The following is a 22,623-nucleotide window of genomic DNA, read 5'->3' as shown; positions in this document are numbered from 1 at the left end:
ACCCATTTATACACAATATCCACAGTATTTCACTTTGTGTGTGAGTGTGTGTTTTTGCTGGAAGCCCCCACAGAGTGTGTATCCTCAGATTTGACTCTTTATTTGGTTTGGATCATGAGCCTCTTCTCGAGAAAGAGGTCACCTTTATTGCTGATATATTAAGGTCTGAACTACTACTGTAAGTGCTTGTGCTTTAAGCAAAGGAGAGGGAGGTTTTTTTTATACAGCATTTATGTACAGCTTCTATACATGAGACAATCACTAACATGACAGAGCGGGTTTACGTTCGGCCACGAGCTCCATCCACTCCTCCTCTTCAGACTACAAAGCCAAAAACAGAGGGAGAAGAAGCAGAAAGAAGAAGAAGAAGAAGAAGAAAAAAGAAGAATTCCCAAAAATAAAGACATACACATATCACATATAGCATGGCACTTAACACACCACCCTTTTTTTAACAACAAAAAATAAAAATAATGGAAAAAAAGCAAGCAAAGTACAGGTCCTTGGGAATTTCTTCCATTAAAAAGACAATATAGTTTATTCTATATTCTTGAAGAGCTATGTTCACCTCGGCTGCATTGTCTATCCTATGTTACATGGCAGTGGGAGTTTAGAATGATGGGAGAAATTAAAAAAAAAAAAAAAACACAAATGAGATAAAATGCGACAAGACAAAGGAAAGTGGACAATGAAAATAATAAAAAAACCACATCTGAAGCAAGAGGAGGAAATATATAATATTAATATATAATGCAATTCCTTAATTTTTCCCTAATTTGAATTGTATACGCTGTGTGAGGAGAAATTTGAAAAAAAAAAAGTGAAAAATGTGAAAAATGTGAAGAATGTGAAGAATGTGAAAAATGTGATTACGTGTTACGACAACGTTTTTTTAGCAGTACAACGTGAACTACACTACTACTACTGCTGCTGCTGCTGGTGCTGCTGCACAGGTAATAATTAATAGCTAATAATGAAAATAATAAAAGCTGAGTACACCTAGGAATCCAGCTTTAGTTTTAGCTGACCCTTCACTGCCCGCTCAGCAGGCTGAATTAGTCATCCGATGAGTTCAGCTTAAGAGTTTAGGCTCACGAAACGAAGGCTTACGTCCCTGAAGATCCACGAAGGCCAGGAATGGATCTTCTTTATATATATTTATTTATATATTTTAATGTATATTTATATATTTATATATGAAACCTTCTCATTTAATCATGTTCTCAATCATCTTGTTCTGCTGTCTAAGTCAAGGGGCTACGAAAAATATTTATGTGCACTTGGTCATTTTGAAGTGGTCATGGCTTTTGAGTAGATGCATGACATAAATGCATGAGATGCAGGAATAAATGCACTGTTTGGGTGATGTATAGATGCACAGTATAGAAGAAAAACAATGGAATGGAAATCATGCAAAATTATTTGTAACATTGATTTGTTATGAATGATTTTGGAGAGGTTGGTACTGGCCACTATTGTCGATGAATTTCAGGAAATTTACTGAATTGCTGAGTTACTGAGTTACTGAATAACTGAATTTTCGCTTTTTATGCTTTCATCGTCACGTAAGTGTACCCACGTTTTTGAGTCAGCTGAGTTAAGAAGACATTCGAATTGAGTTACACACTCGATGTGCTGTTGGCAAGAGGGTGGGACAAGAACAGTGATCAGGCACTCTGATTGGACGCTCTACTTCTTCCTGTAGTTGCCCAGCTGAATGGCGGAGCGGTCGAAGACGCAGCGGAAGGTGATTGGTTGAACCTCCCAGTAAGGCACGGGGTTGCTGAACAGGCTGATGCCGGAGTACATGGCCTTCTTCGTGTTGTAGCTCGGGGGACAGAAATCCTCTGTTCCAACAACAGATATCTTGTTGGAGTGGAGGTAGATCACCTGGAGGAAGAGAAGAAGAGCAGTACACTGTAAACCCAGACGTTGTTTGAACTCAAATAATTTAAGTCTGTTTTACATGAAATTTGAGATTTCTAAACATTACTTAACTATTTTGAGTTAGCTAAACATTCATGGGCACATATAAACTTAAACTGAGATCTTTGAGTTGAACCAACTTAATAATAATAACTGAGTTTAGTCTGTTGTAGTTTTGTCATTGGCAGCCTCTGTTCCATTGGCTTCTGTCACAATCTATTTGCATACTGGGTGTGTCCCCCAGTTTCTGACAGACACTCACCATCAGTGTGTAGTGATTCCTCCCAGGCTAGGTTAGGTAAACTTGTAGATTGTATATTATGATTAAATGCTTGGTCTCTGTGTTCTAGGCTGTAAGAACAAGCATCATTTACTGAGCTGCAGTAACTCTGTGTTCTCACTGTGCTCTCAGTACTTTTAATTCTTTACTGTTTTCTTTCATCTACTTTTCTATGAGTATTTAAAAAAATAGTTGAATGAAACCAGAAAGAAGACTAAATACAAGTTCAGGAAAATACTAATTTTAAATATATATGTATATGTATTTGTTAAGTTCACTGTACTTAAAAATTATATTACATGAACTTAAAATTTATTAGGTAATCGGTTACAACAAAAGTTTTGAATTTAGTCAACGTATCGGGTTTTACACACTTAAAAAAACAACTTGCATTTACAGGCTATTTAAAGTAGAAATAACTCAAGTAAACTGTGTAGATTTATCTATGATTTGAGTACACTTAAATAGCAAGCATAAAGTGAACTTAACTTGAAAATAACAGTTATAATTGCTTAACTTTTTCAAGGCAACCGGTTTCCTCATTTTTTTTAAGTAAGATCAACTTATCACATTTTACAGTGTAGTACATTATAATGCACCTTTCCTTTTGTCTACTGGCGATAGGAAATTATTTGCATAATGGGTGTGTCCACCAAATCAAACATTGTATATAATGGTTGACTGCCTGGTCCCAGTGTTGTAGGTCATAAGAACAAGCTACAACTTTATTTACAGCAAAATGTGACTGCATGCTGTCTGAGAACAGCAAAGAACGAGCAATAATTTAGTTTTTTCTTGTGAAAAGAGCTATATAGAGGAGCTGTTTAGGAAGGATGAGGGTGTGACGGCTCACCTGGATGTACTTGTGCTCGGGCAAGCCACCAGGCACAGTGGTCAGAGCGTTGTGGTCCAGGTGGAGCTCCCTCAAGTGAGGAACATTAGCCAGAGAACCGTTCTCAACAACACTGATCTCATTATGGCTCAAGCCCAGCCTACACACACACACACACACACACACACACACACACACACAGACACACACACACAAATAAACATTTGTCATTCCGCCACTTACTTTATTATAAACCAAATGATTCTTTTCTTCCGCTGAATAGAACATAGCGATCTCACTACTCATCTATTTAGGTCAATCAAGGGAAAAACTGCACAGCACAGCAGCAAAGCAGAGAACAAAAGTATCATAGAATAAATACATGAGAGAGTTACATGCACATTTTGAAATACACTGATTCAGCCAGTGGAACTGGGCAGTGCAGATGGAAAATAGGAGTAACATGATTTTTTTCTTCTGCCTTTTCTTCATTTTCCAAAATATATCCTTGAAACTCTGCTCAAATGTAATGTGAATTGCATGGGATTTTTCTCGCTACGTGGCGAAACCCCCTGAACCGTACAATTATCACATAATTAAATCAGAAATATGATTTTTTCTGCCTCATATACTCTATTTGTGAAGAAAAAAAGCTGCGGAATGATGTATGTGCCCATGTGGACTAAACCTGGAGAGCTAAAGCTAAACCTGGAGAGCTAAAGCTAAACCTGGAGAGCTAAAGCTAAACCTGGAGAGTTAAAACTAAACCTGGAGAGCTAAAACTAAACCTGTAGAGCTAAAACTAAAACTATAGAAAATATCAAAAGTGTAAAAAAAGGAGCCCATTGATGTTCATTACTCTGGGTTGTTATACTTCTACCTGGATAACAGAACTAGAGCCTTACAATTATATGTAATCTATCTTTAATCTATATGTGTGAGCATGACTGTGTTTCCATTGGATGAAGTGATGAACAGCTCAGGCAGGTTCTTACTTGGCGAGGTTCTTGAGGCCTTTCAGGCTTTCAGTGGTGACTTTGGTGATTTTGTTTCCATCCAGGTGAAGCTCTGACAGAGAGCTGGGCAGCCCTAGAAATATTAATAACAGAAAAAAAAAGAAAAGAAAGAACAGAGATGTCAAACTTACTGCATAAAGAGTGACTGTATTCAACAAAGGAATAAACTGAGGATAATGAGGATTTTAATGTGATTTTACCAGGATTTAAACACAATAATATGCCATGAGTGGGTCCAATGTTTATTTAAATCGGGGCAAAAAAAGTAAAAAAAGCTTTTCAGCTTTTTACTCAGAAAATATTTTAAAGCATTGATTTTAAACCTTTAATGAATTCTGAGAAATCTATCCTATCTATTCTATATCCTATATATTTGCTTTGTTAATATAACATTCTCTAATAAAAATACCATGCCCATGTGGTACCTGTATAGTTAGGCCAAATAGAGACCAAAAGGTTAATATGAATATAAGTGATTGAACCAAGAAAGGTTAACATGTGTGCCATCTTGGTTGTGCACTGCACCCATATGAGCAAAGGTGTGAAAGGGTTTCCCATCCGTTACTCATAGGTAGACATATATAGTAGATACTAGGGTTTAAAATACTTCTGTAGAAGTTGAAGTATCAACTTTATAAGTAAAAGTAAAACTTTAAGTAAAAGTGTACTGGTTTCAAAACTAATTAAAGTATAAAAGTAAATGTAATGTAATAAAGCCATTGAGAACAAAAGCTCATAGGCACACCCACAGAACCCTATAGTGCACTACTCCCCCCAAAACACATTTTCTAAAATATATTTTAATGTTGATATTATAATTTGGGATGCACTAGGCTCCTCCCTGTTTGTTCTATTTACCTTTGGGGATATTGGTGATGTTGGTGTCAGCGATGCGGATGTAGGAGACCCTCTTGAGATCTGCGAAAGCCCCTCCGTCCACTCCCGAACTGGTCAGAGGATTGGAACCAAGCTCTGAAACAGATTGTTGAAGATTTGAAGATTGTTAAATATAGTATTTCACTAAATATGTACCGGATTTTTCACACTATGAGGCGCCCTGGATTATAAGGTGCATTTTATGTGACACTAGTAGTAGGAACAGGGGTGTGACCATGTTTTGCTTCTAAATTCAAGCCACTGGGTGACAAGACCAGTAAAGCTTAACTAAGTTAGGTAAACAAAACTGTAATTGTAAAAAAATAAATAAAAAAATCAGACGAATCAGACAAATCAAAGAAGCTCTGGATGTTAATCTACAGAGATTTCTCTCCTGAAAACTGTTTATTTGGGTGAGTAAAGTGCTTTCATTTATTCACAGTAAGCTTAGTTTATTAGCATTAACAGCTAACTGCTAGCGTCAGTGCTAAACTGAGGAGCCCTGAGTGTTCTGGTAAACCAGGATGATATTGTCTAGCATTTCGTTTTTAGGTAGCTTGTTTAAACACGGTAAACACGCAGACTACAGTCTGACATACTCACCTCTGAACAGCAAAAGAGCTAGCGCTGTGAATAGCAGCTAATGCTAATGCTGCTGCTCCAGCAGTGCTATCTGGGTTTAGCAGCAGGCTACAGGCTGATAATACTCACCTCTGGATGGCCAAATCTAATACTGCTGGAGAATTAAACTGAACTCCTGTATAACTCTGGATTACTGCGGATTAAACTAAAGATTTAGGTAAAAATAAAGAATTTTACGGGCACCTTAAAGTGCAAAAAAATATGGTATATAGATTGATGCCAGGCTCTGGTTCAGGGAGTATTTATTTCATTATTCATGCATAATAACATGGTAGTAAATGCAACAGCATGCAACTCTATTCATCTGTTTTTTTATTGCCAGACAAACAGAAAATAAAGACCCAGGTTACAGGATTGGTGAATATATGCAGGTGTTCTACGCCAAAAGCCACAGCACTTTAGTGCTTTAGAGCTGGAACAGGTATTTCACACATGGCTGAACAAGTCCGAATAGAAAACAAGGTTTTAGAGTGTTTGGGTGAGTTAATACATATGACTGAAGGGTAGAAATGCACAGTGCTGAAGTGGAAAATGTTGAACTCTCTGTGAATATATGCAAAAGAACACACTGAAACATGCACAGGCACACACACACACACACACACACACACACACACACACACACACACACATACCAACATTGTTTTTTTTTGTCATCTTCAGGCCTTTCCAAACATTACTATATGAATATCATATTTAGATACAATGGAGAATGGGAAAAAAAAAACATATGTACTGTGTATTTGAATATTATTAAATCCTGTTAAGCCTATTCTTTAAACTAGCAAACAAAAGATAACCCTGAAGAACCAAAGCTAAACCTGAAGAGCTAAAACTAAACCTGGAGAGCTAAAACTAAACATGGAGAGTTAAAGCTATATGCAGGATAACCAAAGCTAAACCTGGAGAGCTAAAACTAAACCTGGAGAACCAAAATTAAACCCCAAGAGATAAAACCAAACCTGGAGAGCTAAAACTAACCTTGAAATGATAAACCAAACATTAAGAGATAAAACTAAACATGAAGAGCTAAAGCTAAACCCGGAGAGAAAAAGATAAACCTGAACAGCTAAAACTAAAACTATGTAAAGTATCAAAGGTGTGAAAAGTATTGGTATTTATTATTATTCAGATTAAAGTATTGATACTAGGGTTTCTATACTTCTATATTGGCAACAGAACTAGAGCCTCACAATTATCTTTAATCTTTAATGCATCAGAAAACAAAAAAAAAACAGGATAGAAATACTTCATTTCTATGCTATGGTTTGCACTTTATTGATGTATTATGAATATAAATACTTTTACTTATACAAAAAAAATAGAGCCATAGAGTCTTTCCTGTTTTTATTTTTATTTTTTTAAACGATAGCCTTACTTAATTTAAGTAAACCTAACTTAATTTAAACTTTTTAGGTAAATGTTTTATTTTTTTTGTTTAAAAAAATAGGTTTTATGGTACTTAATGATATTCAAATATACAATACGTATATTTTGCCTATTCTCCCTTGTATCTGAATATATAAGTACATAAGTGCAGTTCATATCCTTGATTCCCAGCAACGATATTTTGTTTAAATGTCGTATACAGTAATATTAAAGGGCCTTTCATAGGAAAATGAAGGATATATGTTATAAAATTCTACACACACAACAAACTTTAGCAGACACTTATGCAGCTCTATGATTGGTGGTTCAATATATCTATATTGAATTTCTTACCCATCACAATGACCTGTCCCATCCCAGCGAAGGAAGCCTTCTTGATCTTGCTGATCTGGTTCTCGTGGATCCGCAGTTCCTGAAGGCTCTTAGGGATGTTAGCAGGAACTTCCTTCAGCTGGTTCTTGGAAAGGTAAAGCCTCTGGAGGTTGACCAGTGGAGCAAAGGCCTTGGCATGAATGATGGTGATCTTGTTGTTTACCAGAATGAGAGCCTGGAGAAGCAGGAGATAAAACAGCACACATATCAGCTATCAGTGAGAAACACTGTGGATGGATTGAGGAGAACATCCTGATGAATTGCTCACGTTTTGTGCCGAGCAGAGTAATTTAAATATGCTGCTTAACAGCATCATACAAGTTCTTTTTTATATCAGTTAGAGAACAAATTTTAACTTTTCTGCAACATAAGGTTATAATTAAAAACTAAAGCTGAGTTTCTTTCTGTTTAAAGCTGTTCTGGCTCTTCGAGAAAGCTAAAGCTAGAACTTGGAAAGCTAGAGCTAAACTTGAAGATCCAAAGCTAAATGTGGAGAGCTAAAGCTACACCTGGAGAGCTAAAGCTAAGCATGGGGGGCACAAACCATACATGGAAAGCTAAGGGAAACCTGGAGAGCTAAAACTAAACCTGGAGAGCTAAAGCTAAATCTGTAGAATTTAAACTTAAGACCCAGTCTTATTTTAGAGAGGTTTAAAAAGGCACTTTTAGGTGATTTTGAGAAGTGGTCCCTTATATTTCTGCTTTGTGTTTAGTAATTTACAAGATGTTTCCAGAGGCTGTACGGATTTAAGTAGAAGCCACTGTCTGTTTATTTCTGTCAGGTCTGTGAGTGTGTGAATTAAGTTGTTAAACTTTTGGCTCTACTTTATTTGAGAAAACAAAAAAAAGAGTGATATTTAATAGCCGTACCATTTCCAATAGCAATTACCAATCCCAGCTTTCCAGACCATAAAAATGACCATTTATTTTTTTATAGATCTAATTAAGCGCTCGTGGTTAACTCATGTCCATGTGAACTGTTCTAAAATTTCCAAATTTCTTTTTTAATTTTTTTCTTCAGATCAAATTGAAACCCACTAAGTCCAGCAGGTCCAGGCTCTACGTTTAAGGCCGTTTAGGGGTTTAACCTGTTCCAAAACATAGCGTGAAAGATTTCGCCCTCCGCCCAGATCTGCTGACACGTATCCAGACAGGCAGAAATGCTGGGAATGTGTTGCTTCTCACAGGGAAAAAGCAATGTAGTGTAGAAACAGCACTGGGTCTGTGACAGCAGTCTGTATTTATTGTGCTTCAGAAAGCACTATTATCGCACAGAATGAGGGCTGATCTCCAAAAACGGATAGTTTCCCCTCCCTGCACCTGGAACTGCAGGCATATGTTAAGTCTGAGAGGAACCATGTGGAGAAGGAGAGGGGAAAGATTGGGGAGGTGAAGTCTGAGAACACAGGAGAATGGCCTGGTTGGGTTTATTTGCAGTGATCTGTAGATTGTAGATTACTGAAGCTCTACTGCAGAATGTTCTACATGTTGTTGAAAACTTGGATTTGGCCATTAACCTTTTTAAAGATTAAGACTTCAACGCTTTCTGGCTTTTTGGCTTTTTGGCTTTTTGGGAATCTTGCCCTAACTCCAAGCAAACCGCAGACACACTGTCTGATCTACTTCCTTCAGGAACATGCCAGAGGAGCAAATCACTCCCTCTTAAAAGGGCTTTGAGTGTTTTTGAGAAACGGATTAGTTGACATTTTTGGTGGATGATAAAAGTGTTCGAGGATCCAGTTTCCAAACAACAAGAACGTTTTTTGGACGGTGGTATTTTCCCTCCATTAAAAAGTGCACACACACATCGACACACATTGTCAATAAATGCACTGTCTGTGTACACATGAGCATGAACATACAGCTCTGGAAAAAATAGTTTTTTCTTTGATTTTTCCAAATTGAAAATCTGAACTGTTTAAATTTTAGCAACAGAAATGGCATAAAGTTATTTAAAAGCAGTTTGCAGGACTAGTGTCTTCTTTCATTGCATTACAGACAGAAAACAGCATTCTAATATATATTTATATATATATATATATATATATATATATTTTTTTTTTTTTTTTTTTTTTTTTTTTTCATCACTGGAGATAATTCATGTCTGAAAGGGTTAAAACAACAGATTCCTTATTGTTCTGATGCCCCGTTGACCTGTTGTAGGAAAAGCAGCACCTCTATTGGAGAACACTTGTGTGAACTGTACAAAGCTTATTATTAAAATCCTTTAGTACGACTCTACAGCCGGGGTGCCCAGACTTTGTCAAAAGGTCTTTATTCAAAGAAGTGCAGACATTTATTTGTTTATTTTTTGTATTTCAGCTCCTGGTACTGTATCTCTCAGCTTGTCTGGAAATGCATGTGTAAAGCGTGTCCTTTAAAGGTGTCTCAATGAGCAAATTATACAATTGAATGCAACTGTACAAAATGCCAATTTTTACCAAATGTTGCTTCAAGGACTGCCCAAGGCATGTCACAATGCTCATTGCTATTTTACACCTTGTCAACCGCCTATTTTCACGCCTTGTGCCTGCACCTGCGCCATTAAAATAGCGTCAGGGTTTAAGAATATATCTACACTGATGGGCGTGGTGGTCTGAAAGGAAAGTGTGTTCAGGTAAATATCTGACGTGTTTTTATCTTGGTGGCGGAAAATACAGGTGCGCCACCGACTGATTTTAAACCCTGACAGCAGTCACAATGTGCACTATGCATGCTGCAGATCACAGACTTTCTGTTACGCTCAAAACCCTACCATGATTAATTAAGAGGTCTAAAACATGCCTTTTGCACATTTTAAGCTGTGCAACGCATGTTTTTTGCGCCCTCATGAAACCAAGATCAAGCTGCGCAAAGAACAAAATATGGCCCTAATAGTCCTAACTTAAAAGATCAATATTGAATACTGTGATATAATTATGATAGTTATGTACTCTACGTATATAACCCTATTCTTCTGAGAGATCTGTTAATATAAAACACTTTGCAATTTGATAATTTCCATCAGGTCAAATGAGGTCAATCTTCTGCAGGGCAGGATTTTGTAATTGAAATTGTTCTGACCATCCAATTTAGGGAATTAAAGCAATGGCTTTGAGAGAATGAGAGAGATAAAGAAAAGAGAGAGAGAGAGAGAGAGAGATCTAGCTTACATGAAGCCCTTTAAGTCCTTTGAAGTCGTTCTCTCTGATCTCGCTGATCTTGTTGTTCTGCAGGTCCAGCAGCGTGGTGTCTGCAGGGATCTCCTCTGGAACATTCTTCATCCCTGACCAAGACCAAAAAACAGCATCGGTTAGAAAAAAAACAAAAAACATTAGGTAATAAACTGAAGAACATCTAGATGCTTTGTTTGGACCTTTAATCAGACTTTCAATGTTTAAGTACAAATACAGAGGTGGGACAATGAAACTGAAACACCTGGTTTTAGAGCACAATAATTGGTTGTGGTGACGGACAGTTCTGGTGGAAACAGGAGAGTTGAGGTGCACACTGAATTCTGCCGTGATTTGATCAGCCGTGGTTTTATGTTTTTTGGATACAATCCGGGTTAGCACCCGAACATCCCTTTCAGACAGCTTCCTCTTACAGCGTCCACAGTTAATCCTGTTGGATGTGGTTGATCCTTCTTGGTGGCATGCAGATATTACCCTGGATACCGTGGCTCTTGATGCATCACAAAGACTTGCTGTCTTGGTCACAGATGCTCCAGCAAGACGTGCACCAACAATTTGTCCTCTTTTGAACTCTGGTATGTCTCCCATAATGTTGTGTGTATTGTAATATTTAGAGCAGAACTGTGCTCTTACCCTGCTAACTGAACCTTCACACTCTGCTCTTACTGGTGCAATGTGCAATTAATAAAGTTTTGGCCACCAGGCTGCTCCAATTTAGCCATGAAACCTAAAATCCCACACTAAAAAAGCAACTGAAATGCAACTAGTTCAGTTAATCTGCTAATGTCAAAATATAATGAATAAAATCATAAAATTGGCTCTTTTCTGAACTTTGTTTTAAAATTAATAATATTTCATTTTCCTTTATACAAATCAAACAGGTCAGGTCCTCCAAACCTTTAGTTTCAATATGTTTGTCGAGTTTTTAAGTCTATTTTAAACAGAAAATGCTGAATTTGGGTTGATTCCTTATACTAATCTGAAATTATTAAGTGGAGTATAAAGAAAACAGGCAGCTTTTCCAAGTGTCCTGTAAGAGATTTCAAAGCCCTCAATTTTTCAAAATATAAAAAAAAAATACTGCAGAAAAAAGGTTTTTGTATCACCTGCACCTGTAGCCTGTATACAAGACAAGGCATTTAAAGGGGTTAATAGCTGAAATGTGTTAATTTAAAGTAATGAAATATACCAGTCCTGCTTAAAAATGTTATAGACGTTTCCTAACCTTTAAAAAGACACTTTTATTGTGGTAATTTCTGCCTAATTTCCGCTTTGTCCTCTCAGGTTCAACTGTATTATAGGCGTCAATGATGTTTCCTTGTACTTTGGCATGCAGACACTTCACAATATGCAAATCAGTTAATCGATCAATAATACTGCCCCCTGCTGACAACGTCCAATCCTCTGCATCTCACTGCTATCAGAGGTTCACTGCTCAGCCCAATCAGCTCTTTCTCCTGCCCCGCCTCTAAACCCATACATCACCCAGTGCCGCCCAAACTACCTCTCCCATTTTTTAACCTTTTTTAAGTTTTGAGCTGAGGGTGGAGTCAGCAAAAATTAGGAAGTTAAGTACCCCTTTAAGATGGCTTTCATCATTTAGACCACACTGAAGTGTTTCTTTAATACAAAAGTTGATGAAATAAACCATGTTCATCCACTGAATGTGTCAGCTAGTCAAAACATGTCATGCAATAAGTGACCACGATGGAAGAAACACAAGAAAAACACAATATATTACGAAATGCACTCGATTATTTACAATAGGATTTATCTGGAAGACAGAACGCTTGTGGGTAAGTACGTTTTCGAAGGATTGCAGAATGTTCCCCACATTAAAGTACTGATTGGCTGCAGATCAGGTCAGCTGCTCTCCATCAACTTCATAGCCAAAAAGTAATGACAGCCTCAGTCCAGCCTTTTTGACCACTAAGGAAAAAAAAGCTGTGGAGGATTTTAAAACCTCATCTCGCTGTATTGATGGATATTCTAGATGAAAAAATCCCTGTGAAAAGCTTATAAAAAACATTTACTGATCTATGAAAAAAATTATAGTGGGTAGGTGTGGGTAGGTTCATCGCAATGCTCATTGCTATCTTACACCCTGCCAACAGTCTATTTTAACATCCTGAGCCTGTGTCATTTAAATAACAATGGTGCTGGTGAATATATTTACGCCAATGGGTGTGGTGATCTGGAAATAGGTGTGTTCAAAGTCAAAGTCAAAGTGGTTTTTATTGTCATTTCAGCTATATACAGAGTACACAGTGAAACGAAACAACGTTCCTCCAGGGACCATGGTGCACATAAACACAGTGTAGACGGAACAATAGTGCAACAGTACAAAAGTGCAGACAGACAATACAACACAATACAGACAAAGAATAATAAATAACAAGACAGTGTGCAAATTATGCAGTGTGCAAAAAGTATTTAGAACATGTGGGTGTTCCGATGCACATATTTGCAGGAAATAAACAACAAATAGTAACACAAAAGCACCATTTAACGGACCCGGAGCGGCCGCTGCGTGTTAACGCGCCGCCATCTTGGGTGGGTTTTGTTCAGGGTTTGTTCAGGGTTTTGTTCAGGTAAATTTCTGGTGTATTGCTATCTTGGAAATGAAAAAACACAGACTGAAACAAACCGCCTAGTCAGATGTTCATTGCTATCTTGGCAGTTAATTGTTAACCGTTGCATTGCTAACATGCATATACTCACACTTGTTATGCAGACATGGACACACAGCAGTGCAAAAACCCATAAATTGTACCTGTTGGCAGCTATGCAAACCTTTAACATCAACTGAGAAGTGTTGGACAGGTCTAGGTAGCTGAGCTGTTAAAATAGCAATCCGCCAAAGTCAGAGCTCACCTGGCTCTTAAAAAGGAATGATGAACAAGCGACCCACTGATTTACGGTTTATTTCACGTTAAGTGCATGCATTCTGCTCATTTCTAGCTGCACAAGGTGTGCTTTTCACGTTGTTACGATAGCAAAGACACACTGACACGCCCTAAATCACTAAATCAAGCTGATCAAGCACTTTTGATGACCCACCTAATGAAAAGTCCCTTAGTGTTTCTAAAACCTTTAAAACTTCATATGAATCTCTTTCTGGGGTAAAGTTCAGTAGAACATGCGTTTATTGCAATGAGAACACCGGGATCCACTCATACTTTCTTCTTGCAAGGTTTCACATTTCAGAACAATGCTTTTCTACATAATAGAGCAGAATCACAGTACCTACATTACAGTCTCCAAAGACTGCCTTACGGTTATAATGACTGATTCTCTTGGATCAGTTATTTTCGAGCATTGCAAGGCGTACTTTTCCCGTCATTATAATAGCAAAGACACATTGACTCGCCCCTAAAGCACTAAATCAAGCTGAAGAAAAGTCGTCCATGATGATCCACTCATACTTTCCTTTTGCAAGGTTTTAAGTTTCAGAACAATGCTTTGTTCATCAGTTCATTTTGAGCTGAACAAAGCATACTTTACCTGTCGTTATGATAGCAAAGACACACTGACATGCCTTAAATCAAGCTGATGGAGCACGGTTGATGGCTTGCCTAAAAAAAAGTCACTAAAATAGGCCCCTTTGTGTTCTTTAAAACCTTCAAAACTTCATAGGAATCTCTTTTTCTGGGGTAAAGTTCAAAAGAACTTGGGTTAATTGCAATGAGAACCCAGCGATCCACTCATACTTTCCTTTTGTAAGGTATTACATTTCTGAACAATGCTTTTTTTACATAATAGAGCAGTATCACATTACCTACATTACATTCTCCAAAGACTGCCTTAAGGTTATAATGACTGATTCTCTTGGATCAGTTAATTTCGAGCTTTGCAAGGCGTACTTTTCCCGTCATTATGATAGCAAAGACACACTGACACGCCCTAAATCACTAAATAAAACTGATCAAGCGCTGTTAATGGCTTGTATAAAGAAAAATCACTAAAATAGGGGCCTTTAGTGTTTTTAAAACCCTCAAAACTTCATATGAATCTCTTTTTCTGGGGTAAATTCAGAAGAACATGGGTTTACTCATACTTTTCTTACGCAAGGTTTTACATTTCAGAACAATGCCTTGTTCATCAGTTAATTTTGAGCTGTGCAAGGCATACTTTTCCTGTCGTTATGATAGTAAAGACATACTGATATGCCTTAAATCAAGCTGATGGAGCACGGTTAATGGCTTGCCTAAAGAAAAGTCGCTAAAATAGGGGCCTTAGTGTTTTAAAACCCTTTTAACTCCATATAAATCTCTTTTTCTATAAATCTTACTTTCCTTTGTAAGGTTTTACATTTCTGAACAATGCTTTTTTATATAATAGAGCAAAATCACAGTACCTACATCACTGACACACCCTACATCACTAAATCAAGCTGATGGAGCACGGTTGATGGCTCGCCTAAAGAAAAAAATAGGGGCCTTAGTGTTTTTAAAACCTTCAAAACTTCATATGTTCTCTTTTTCTGGGGTAAAGTTCAAAAGAATGTGGGTTTATTTCAATGAGAACCCAGTGATTCACTCATGCTTTCCTTTTGTAAGGTTTTACATTTCAGAACAATGCTTTTCTTCCCATAATGGTGGGACCACAGTACCTTCATCACAGTCTCCAAAGACTGCCTTAAAGTTATAATGACGGCTTCTCTTGGATCAGTGTGTTTCAGTGGGTCTGGAGGTCTGATATAAGGGCTAAGGAGGCAATCTCTCACCACATACCGAACCTCTGAGGTCAGTTTTGAAGCTCAGAGTTCTGCTTGAAGAAAGAAGGGAATGGAATATGTCTCACAGAACATTGCATCTCCAAAGAGGTGAACTGTTTGCTGAACAGCTTGGGTTAAAGGAAACCACAGAGTGTACAAACCATGTCACTCAGAGGTGGACGAGTAATATGCCAGTAAGAGTGATTCATTTCAGCGGTTTTGACACAAACCATCAGGTGTTCAGGTCATAACACTCGGCCTAAAAGCTTTTTTCTCTCAACATCTCAGCCTCTCTCTCTCTCTGTCTGTCTGTCTGTCTGTAACTGTGGAGGTGTATAAACAGTTTGAAGAACATCTCAGTCTATGATCTCAGAACAGCAGAAGTCTGGGCACAATAGGAACATTTCAGACACTTAATGAACCAACGTTAGTTAAAGGCTATTCTAGGCAAACTCAAAGGTCTCATTCCAACATTTTTTTTTTTTTCATTCATTTTAAAATGCCTAGTTGTGGTCTCCAGCACAAGTGAATGCCATTAGTGCTCTGGTGATTCGGTATGACACTGCTTTAGTCCAGTTCAGTGGAGGAGTGGGCGGAGAAAGAACGATAGGATTTCGGCTATTGCTCATGAATATTCATACATGCGAACATATTGTCTCTAATTGGCTACCACCATTGCAAAGCAGCGAGATGAACAACCGTTAGGAACGTTTAAAATAAAGACATTTTTACACTAATAACAGTCTTTGCAATGTCATGTTTTACTTCATTTCATATGTTCATTTAAGTGCAGTTCAGCCACTGAACTAGTCTTAGAGTCTCTGTAAAACACCAAATCCACCGGAGATCCTATTTAAACCTATAGTTACTTACACACAGAGGTGGGTAGTTCAGGTCAAGAAAGTAAAAATATTTTAACTAGTGTGAACAGAACTGCTTTAAACCTACACCTACAAACATACATCTCAATTGAACTTGGCTTGTGGTGTTTTTCCTTCATAGACTAATTCTAACCATTTGTTTCTTAGCTCTGAATTACTGTGTAAAGTATATAAACACTAATGTGTTATTCGCACAAATAACACAGGAATGAACTGCCATGTTGTTACTAGCGTTGTTAGTTATCTCCTGTCTGACTAGATGTCTCGCTGCCCGGCTTCAGCTCTGTCTATGGGCGGTCCCGAGCTGAGGTGGGTGGGACCATGAATACTAATGATTCACGGGTTGATGTAGACACGGTGCTTTTCCTGATCGACTCGTTTTTCTAAATATTTTCTTTTACTAGTTACTGCAGACAATAGTTTGAGGTTGAGGAAGAGTTTCATCATGTGTGGCATCATACACAACTCAGAGAGACCTACTGTATTTCACTAACAACAAAAAAAAGTGGATTTTAGCGGAAGGACACCTTTAAACTCGCTACATAACATGCCGCAATTTGCTTCGATGAGGTTCTAAGGGATAATAAGGCAAAAGCACCCATGCAGCTCACCATTATCATCAGTCTGGAGGCAATGCTAAAGCTAGCTCAGCATCCTGCACAAAAGCACTATAACTCTACCACACATGTGCAGTAGTGTAATACATATAAAACCACTATTACAGTATGGATAAACCGTATAGGTTCAGTAGTGACAACTGTTTGGTTCCAATGCTCTTACTGGCTTTGTTAACCACCTCTACTTGACTTATTTTGTTTCCATTTCAAGACCCAACGTTAAACCTAAAAACACTCTCAACACATGACCTTCAAACCATGATCAGATTACTGGTATTTGCTGGTATTAACACTCTATAACTTCCCAAGAAGAAAGAGCCTCTGCCTCGTCTTTTTATAGATGTGATCAACACTAATCTGAAACGTAAGCAGCAAAGAGAGTCTGACTGGCTCTTCTGGGTAAACAGCTCTAAAATGTTGATTAAATGTTGCTGAATATTATGATTTACTGAAGATAATCTAGGAAATAAGTTTATATCAACAATATAACGCTGGAGAGAAAGCTTTACTCAGCCGTCCTCCGTAAACATTCTTGAAATGTTGATCAAACTTATCACACACGCCGATCTGAGCCCATCAGAGGCCGGAAATAATAACGATACGGAAATAATTTGTATGTTATTTCATAACATTTTGCCATTTAAAATAAAACAAAAGTGCAGCAAACGGGTCAAATGGAGAGCAAGAGGAGGACAAGCAAAGAAGTCCAGCTGCTCTAATGTTTAACCATCGCTCCTTTTCTCGTCTGTTTTCTTGCTATCGTCACCCCTTTCTGCTCCCCAAACCAGCGAAAGAAAGTGTTTTATAGCCTGGACACCAGCCTGAGCGTTTTATAGCCTGGACACCAGCCTGTGTGTTTTACAGGACATCTAGCATTAAGCACACACACACTGATCTGCACACACAGGATCACACATCATACAGTACTGTGGAAAAGTTCAAACAGTGAAAACAGTTTAAAACTAGGACTAGTCTTGTACAGTTCACCTGGGGTTAGGGTTGTATTTTTGATGTTTTGCTTTAAAACATTATATTGATATTGGATATGTCCTGCTTTAACCCTCACATCAGCTCTCAAGTCTTTATGGAATTGATTCTACAAGATGTTGGGCATATTCCCAAATCCCAAATATCCCAAATATGACTTCTGCTTTATGGTGTGGCACATTATCATGCTGGAAGTAGCCTTTATAAGATGGGCAAATTGTGAACATGAAGGGATACACATGGTCAGCAACAAAGGTCAAATAGGCTGTGGCATTTAAACAAGCCTGGAGTGTTGAGAAAGAGTAGGTTAGCTGTTGGTGCCAAATAACAGCAAAAAATTGAGATTTATCAGATTTATCAGGCTATGTTTTATCCGCTTGCAACTCTTCAACAGTTTTGGTGAGCCTTCTGCAGCTTCAGCTTTCTGTTTTAGCCTGGTAAAAAAATACCATCAGCATGTGGTGCATTCTATTCTGCTTTTCTAATTAGCCTAATTCATTGGTTATCTGAGTTACTGTTGGCTTTCTGTCATGTCTTCTGTCATTGGTTGACAGAAAGGCTACAGTAAAAATGAAGCTATTAAACACTGGATATTTTAACTATTACACAGGCCAGACACAGTGCAGATAAATTATATAAAGTTTATATCATAAGGGGCTTAACACAAACAGGGTAGTGAAAAGAAGGCAGGGTCAGTATTTCAATTTGAACAGTATCAGATGGTAGGCTAAGGCGAGGTTGAGGTTGACCAGTAACGAGAGAACTCAACTGGAGGACACATTATAGAAGAGCTAGTAAACTAGATTCAATACTCTGTGACAACAGAAAAGAAAGTGGATGGTATATATACACATTATGACAGGTGAGAATAATTAGGAGCTCGGAGAGCGGGAACACTGTAGTGGCATGTAATCAGTAGGCAGACTGACAGCATCAGGACTGACATCAACAGGCAACAAAAAACAAAGATTTATTGCTCGGCATAAGTTATTTGATCTTTTCACATTATTTTATCTATCTCAACCTTTTTTTAGCTTAGCATTTTAGCTTTTCCAACTGGAGAGCACTGATTAGACATAGAGAATTTGTAAAAATTGTACTAGTTTAAAAAAGCTATCAGGACCACAGTTTCTCAAGCCATCCTCACTGTTCTGGTGATTATTTCTCTAAAGTTCTGGTGTCATTGATCTATAAACTGTCTTTTTAAAACAATATAGCCAGTATATATATGTATATAAGTTTTGGTTCCTCTAGATCAGGGGTGTCCAAACTACGGCCCGCGGGCCATTTGCGGCCCTTTTCCTTTTTTGGAGCGGCTCGTGAGGTATTTTAGAAATAGAATGAAAGTTGGCCCGCTGTTAAGCAGGTTTTTATAATGTGAGATTCAAAGTTTGAACGCTAGGCGTCAGAAACGGGCCAAAGAGTCGGAGAGGGTGCGCATTTCTAGCGCAGAAAAACAGGCCAAAGAGTCTAAAAGCGGAGAGGGTGCGCATTTCTAGCGCAGAAAAACAGGCCAAAGAGTATAAAAGCGGAGAGAGTGCGCATTTCTAGCGCAGAAAAACAGGCCAAAGAGTCTAAATACGGAGAGAGTGCGCATTTCTAGCGCAGACAAACTGGCTAAAGAGTCTAAAAGGGGAGAGGGTGCGCATTTCTAGCGCAGAAAAACAGGCCAAAGAGTATAAAAGCGGAGAGAGTGCGCATTTCTAGCGCAGAAAAACAGGCCAAAGAGTCTAAATACAGAGAGGGTGCGCATTTCTAGCGCAGACAAACTGGCTAAAGAGTCTAAAAGGGGAGAGGGTGCGCAATTCTAGCGCAAAAAAAACGGGCGAAAGAGTCTAAAAGCGGAGAGAGTGCGCATTTCTAGCGCAGATAAAACGGGCCAAAGAGTCTAAAAGTTGCCGTAATTAGGGAGTTTTTTATATTAAGAGACATAATGAAATTAAACATCAGTTTGAAAAATCTTAGTTTACACAACACTGTCAAAGATAAAGATAGTAAGTCAAGTAAAATGGTGTGTAAATGAAATAATCAGGAAAATGTATTATTTAAAGTGGTATATTTCATTATTTGTTTTATTACAGAGTCTGTGGCCCTTGACTTCAAATATATTTCTCCTTCTGCCCCCAACAAAAAAAGTTTGGACACCCCTGCTCTAAAGTTTTCCTTCTATTAGTTTGAGGTACTTTTCTGGTGCCTTGGTGTTACTTAAAAGAGGCTTGGAGGCTTGGTATCTCACTCTGTAAAACTACTTTGTGACAACCTTTGTCATAAAACAGCTCCATATAAATAAATATTAATTGAATTTAATCAATTTCAATGCAATACAAGATAAAAAAAAAGTCTTTTCAACAATGCAAACCACACACACAAACAGCTCTGGGCTTCCGTACATTTCCTCAGCGAGTAAGCTCCATTAAAATCAGTACAGCTCAGACCCCTGCTCTGTTTCCAGTGCTGTTTTCCACACACTCTCAGAGCTGTGTAAACGAGGCTCGCAGTTTTTTTACTGTGAAGAATAGGTGTGTTTAGATGGAGAACAGGCCAGTCCACCCCCTCCTCCGCTCCTCCAATCTCCTCCCCAATTCCCTTTCCCCTTCCTCTGCTCTCTTTCCTCCCTCCTTCTTTACAAGCCCTGCCAAAAGGTCTGTAGAACAGATGAGCGCTGCAGGCTCTAGCTCTCTCCCTCTCTCTCTCTCTCTCTCTCTCTTTCTCTCTTTCCTTTGGGGAATGCAGTGTTACTTTATGAAATAATGGAAGCTGCCCTTCCTCAACATCTGTCCATCTGAACATCTGCAATCTTTTAGCTGCCCCAGAAAGGATGGGATGTGCAGAACGTCAGATTGCCACAAGCATGATTTTTCTCTATTCCTCAAAGAGAACTGGTAATGGAATCAGCCCACTTCCAGACTGACTATCATTCATACAATCTGGAATGTTCCTTCCACAGTGACAATCAGTTTACATGTACTGTAGCTCACCCCTGAATCATCACGTCACGAGCTGAGGTTATCTATATCCTATATACTTTTAACACAATTATCTGAACATTCTACTCCTTACATTTAAATAAAAATAGCCTCGTTACTTCTCGTTGCTTCTCATCGTTCAATGAAACCCCTATCCAGATAAATCTCTCCATCCAGATAGAGTGAATCTGATTGTGATTGGATGTAGAGAAACATATTAAAAAAAAAAACATATACCATTCCAACTCCCTATTGGTTTATATGAGGGTTATGCATTACACCTCCAGCATAGTAGGACATAGCAGATGTATGTAGCCTAGTATGAAGATGATCCGTGCAGAGACTCAAGAGAACTCCAGACATAAAATTTAACTTTAATATATATTTACATTGTTCTGTATTTAAAATACATTCATTTTCATATACGGGCATACTGTATATGCAGCTGAAACAAAAAGCAGACTAGTGCATCCTAAATTATATTATCAACATTAACATTTTCATATTTTAGCATTATAGTCATTATAGCTTTTTAAAAATAAATATGTTTGGGGAGGTGGTAGTGTAAAACACTGTAAGCTGTAAGGATAAGTTGAATTTACTTTTAAAAAAAGAGGAAACCGGTTGCCTTAAAAAAGTTAAGTAATGGGGAATAAAAATTAAGTTAGCTTAACTTAAAACATCAAGTTATTACAACTAAAGGGGAAGCTGATTTTTATTTTTGTTATACTGTACTGTAAGTAATGGGGAATTGTATTATTATATTTGTAAGGTAGCCCAGGGGGAATCACTACACACTGATGGTGAGTGTTAGCCAGAAACTGTTGGACACGCCCAGTATGCAAATTTATTGTGACAGAAGCCAATGGAAAAGAAGCTGTTAATGGCAAAACAGACTAAACTCTTATTGATTATTATAAGTTGGTTCAACTCAAAGATCTCAGTTTGAATAGAACAGTACATGTGCTCACAAATGTTCAAACTCAAAAATGACTGATATAAAATTTTATGTAAAACAACGTATGGGTTTACAGTGTAGTATTACTTTAATACTTAAAGTAATAAGTAGTTTTGAAACCAGTACTTTTACTACACTTTTGCTTAAAGTAAAGAGTAATAAGCTTGAGTTGATGCTTGTTAAATTTCTACAGAAGTATTTTATTAAACACTATTCTTATCTATACTTGTACCTACAGAGTAATGAATGGAGATACTTTTCACACTTTTTTTCACACAATTGCACAATTGCTTTTCCATCCACAACAAACAATACACAATACAACCCATGACTACAATTAGAGCTAAAACCTTAAAAATGAAGATTGTAACCACTAAAGAGCTTCTAAAGAGATAGTTGAGGATCTTTGTGAAGAAGAAGTCTTTGTGTCTGTTTCAGTAGAACACAAAGACTCCTCACAGCTAAAATCCAGTGAAAACAAAAAGGAAAAGTCTTGGAGAATTAAATTAATCTCAGACGTAAATCTTTATAATTGCATGGAAACAAAGCACAGTGCATTTCATGATGGAACAGTTCAGTAAAGAATTCCTCTTTCACGCTGAGGATGAGCCACGTCTGCAGCAAAAACAGACCGTGAAGATCCAGACAGAAAAACAGACAGACAGGCAGACAGACAGACGCACACACACACGAGTCTGTGGAAGTAATTAGGAAAACGAGGCTGCCGTCCTGCGGCCGGTGCCTGGTTGTGAACGGATGTGAACTGCGGTTCACAGCATGCGAGAACTTTAACAGTGGTCTTCACACAGCCTCCTTATTAAAACGACAACGAGACGATGGGCAGATCAAGCTGGAGAAGGTCTTTAATCCTGACTCATCTCCTCATCTCCTCATCTGACTGCTGAGATGCTTTAGTTCCGTTCCTAAAGTTAGTGAAATTTCATTTCTCAGACCTGCAGTTTAATGGCTAGCATATTCAATTCAATTCAAT

At 37.9% G+C, this 22,623-nt stretch overlaps 2 protein-coding genes and 1 long non-coding RNA gene across 3 annotated transcripts in view; 1 reads left to right on the top strand and 2 right to left on the bottom strand.

Annotated features, from left to right (window-relative positions):
• The window catches only part of LOC125799089 (uncharacterized), a 106,830-nt gene that overhangs the window by 17,428 nt on the left and 66,779 nt on the right, over positions 1-22,623 (bottom strand). The window lies entirely within an intron of this gene.
• atp2b1a (ATPase plasma membrane Ca2+ transporting 1a) overlaps positions 1-22,623 on the top strand; it is a 242,731-nt gene that overhangs the window by 159,624 nt on the left and 60,484 nt on the right. The gene's annotated exons all lie outside the window — the stretch shown is intronic.
• Positions 52-22,623, bottom strand: part of dcn (decorin) — a 41,532-nt gene continuing 18,960 nt past the window's right edge. Inside the window, exons 3-8 of the mRNA XM_007258999.4 lie at positions 10,486-10,598; positions 7,295-7,508; positions 4,913-5,026; positions 4,034-4,127; positions 3,060-3,198; positions 52-1,890 (exon numbers count right to left, since the gene is read on the bottom strand). Of these exons, the coding sequence (XP_007259061.3) occupies positions 1,690-1,890; positions 3,060-3,198; positions 4,034-4,127; positions 4,913-5,026; positions 7,295-7,508; positions 10,486-10,598 (875 nt within the window). The 3' untranslated portion in view covers positions 52-1,689. The remainder of the gene's footprint in view (positions 1,891-3,059; positions 3,199-4,033; positions 4,128-4,912; positions 5,027-7,294; positions 7,509-10,485; positions 10,599-22,623) is intronic.

The sequence above is a fragment of the Astyanax mexicanus genome, chromosome 2 (assembly GCF_023375975.1).
Source record: "Astyanax mexicanus isolate ESR-SI-001 chromosome 2, AstMex3_surface, whole genome shotgun sequence".
NCBI lineage: Eukaryota > Metazoa > Chordata > Actinopteri > Characiformes > Acestrorhamphidae > Astyanax > Astyanax mexicanus.
Note: the sequence above shows the minus strand (reverse complement) of the source record. Positions and strands in the feature narration are given on the sequence as shown.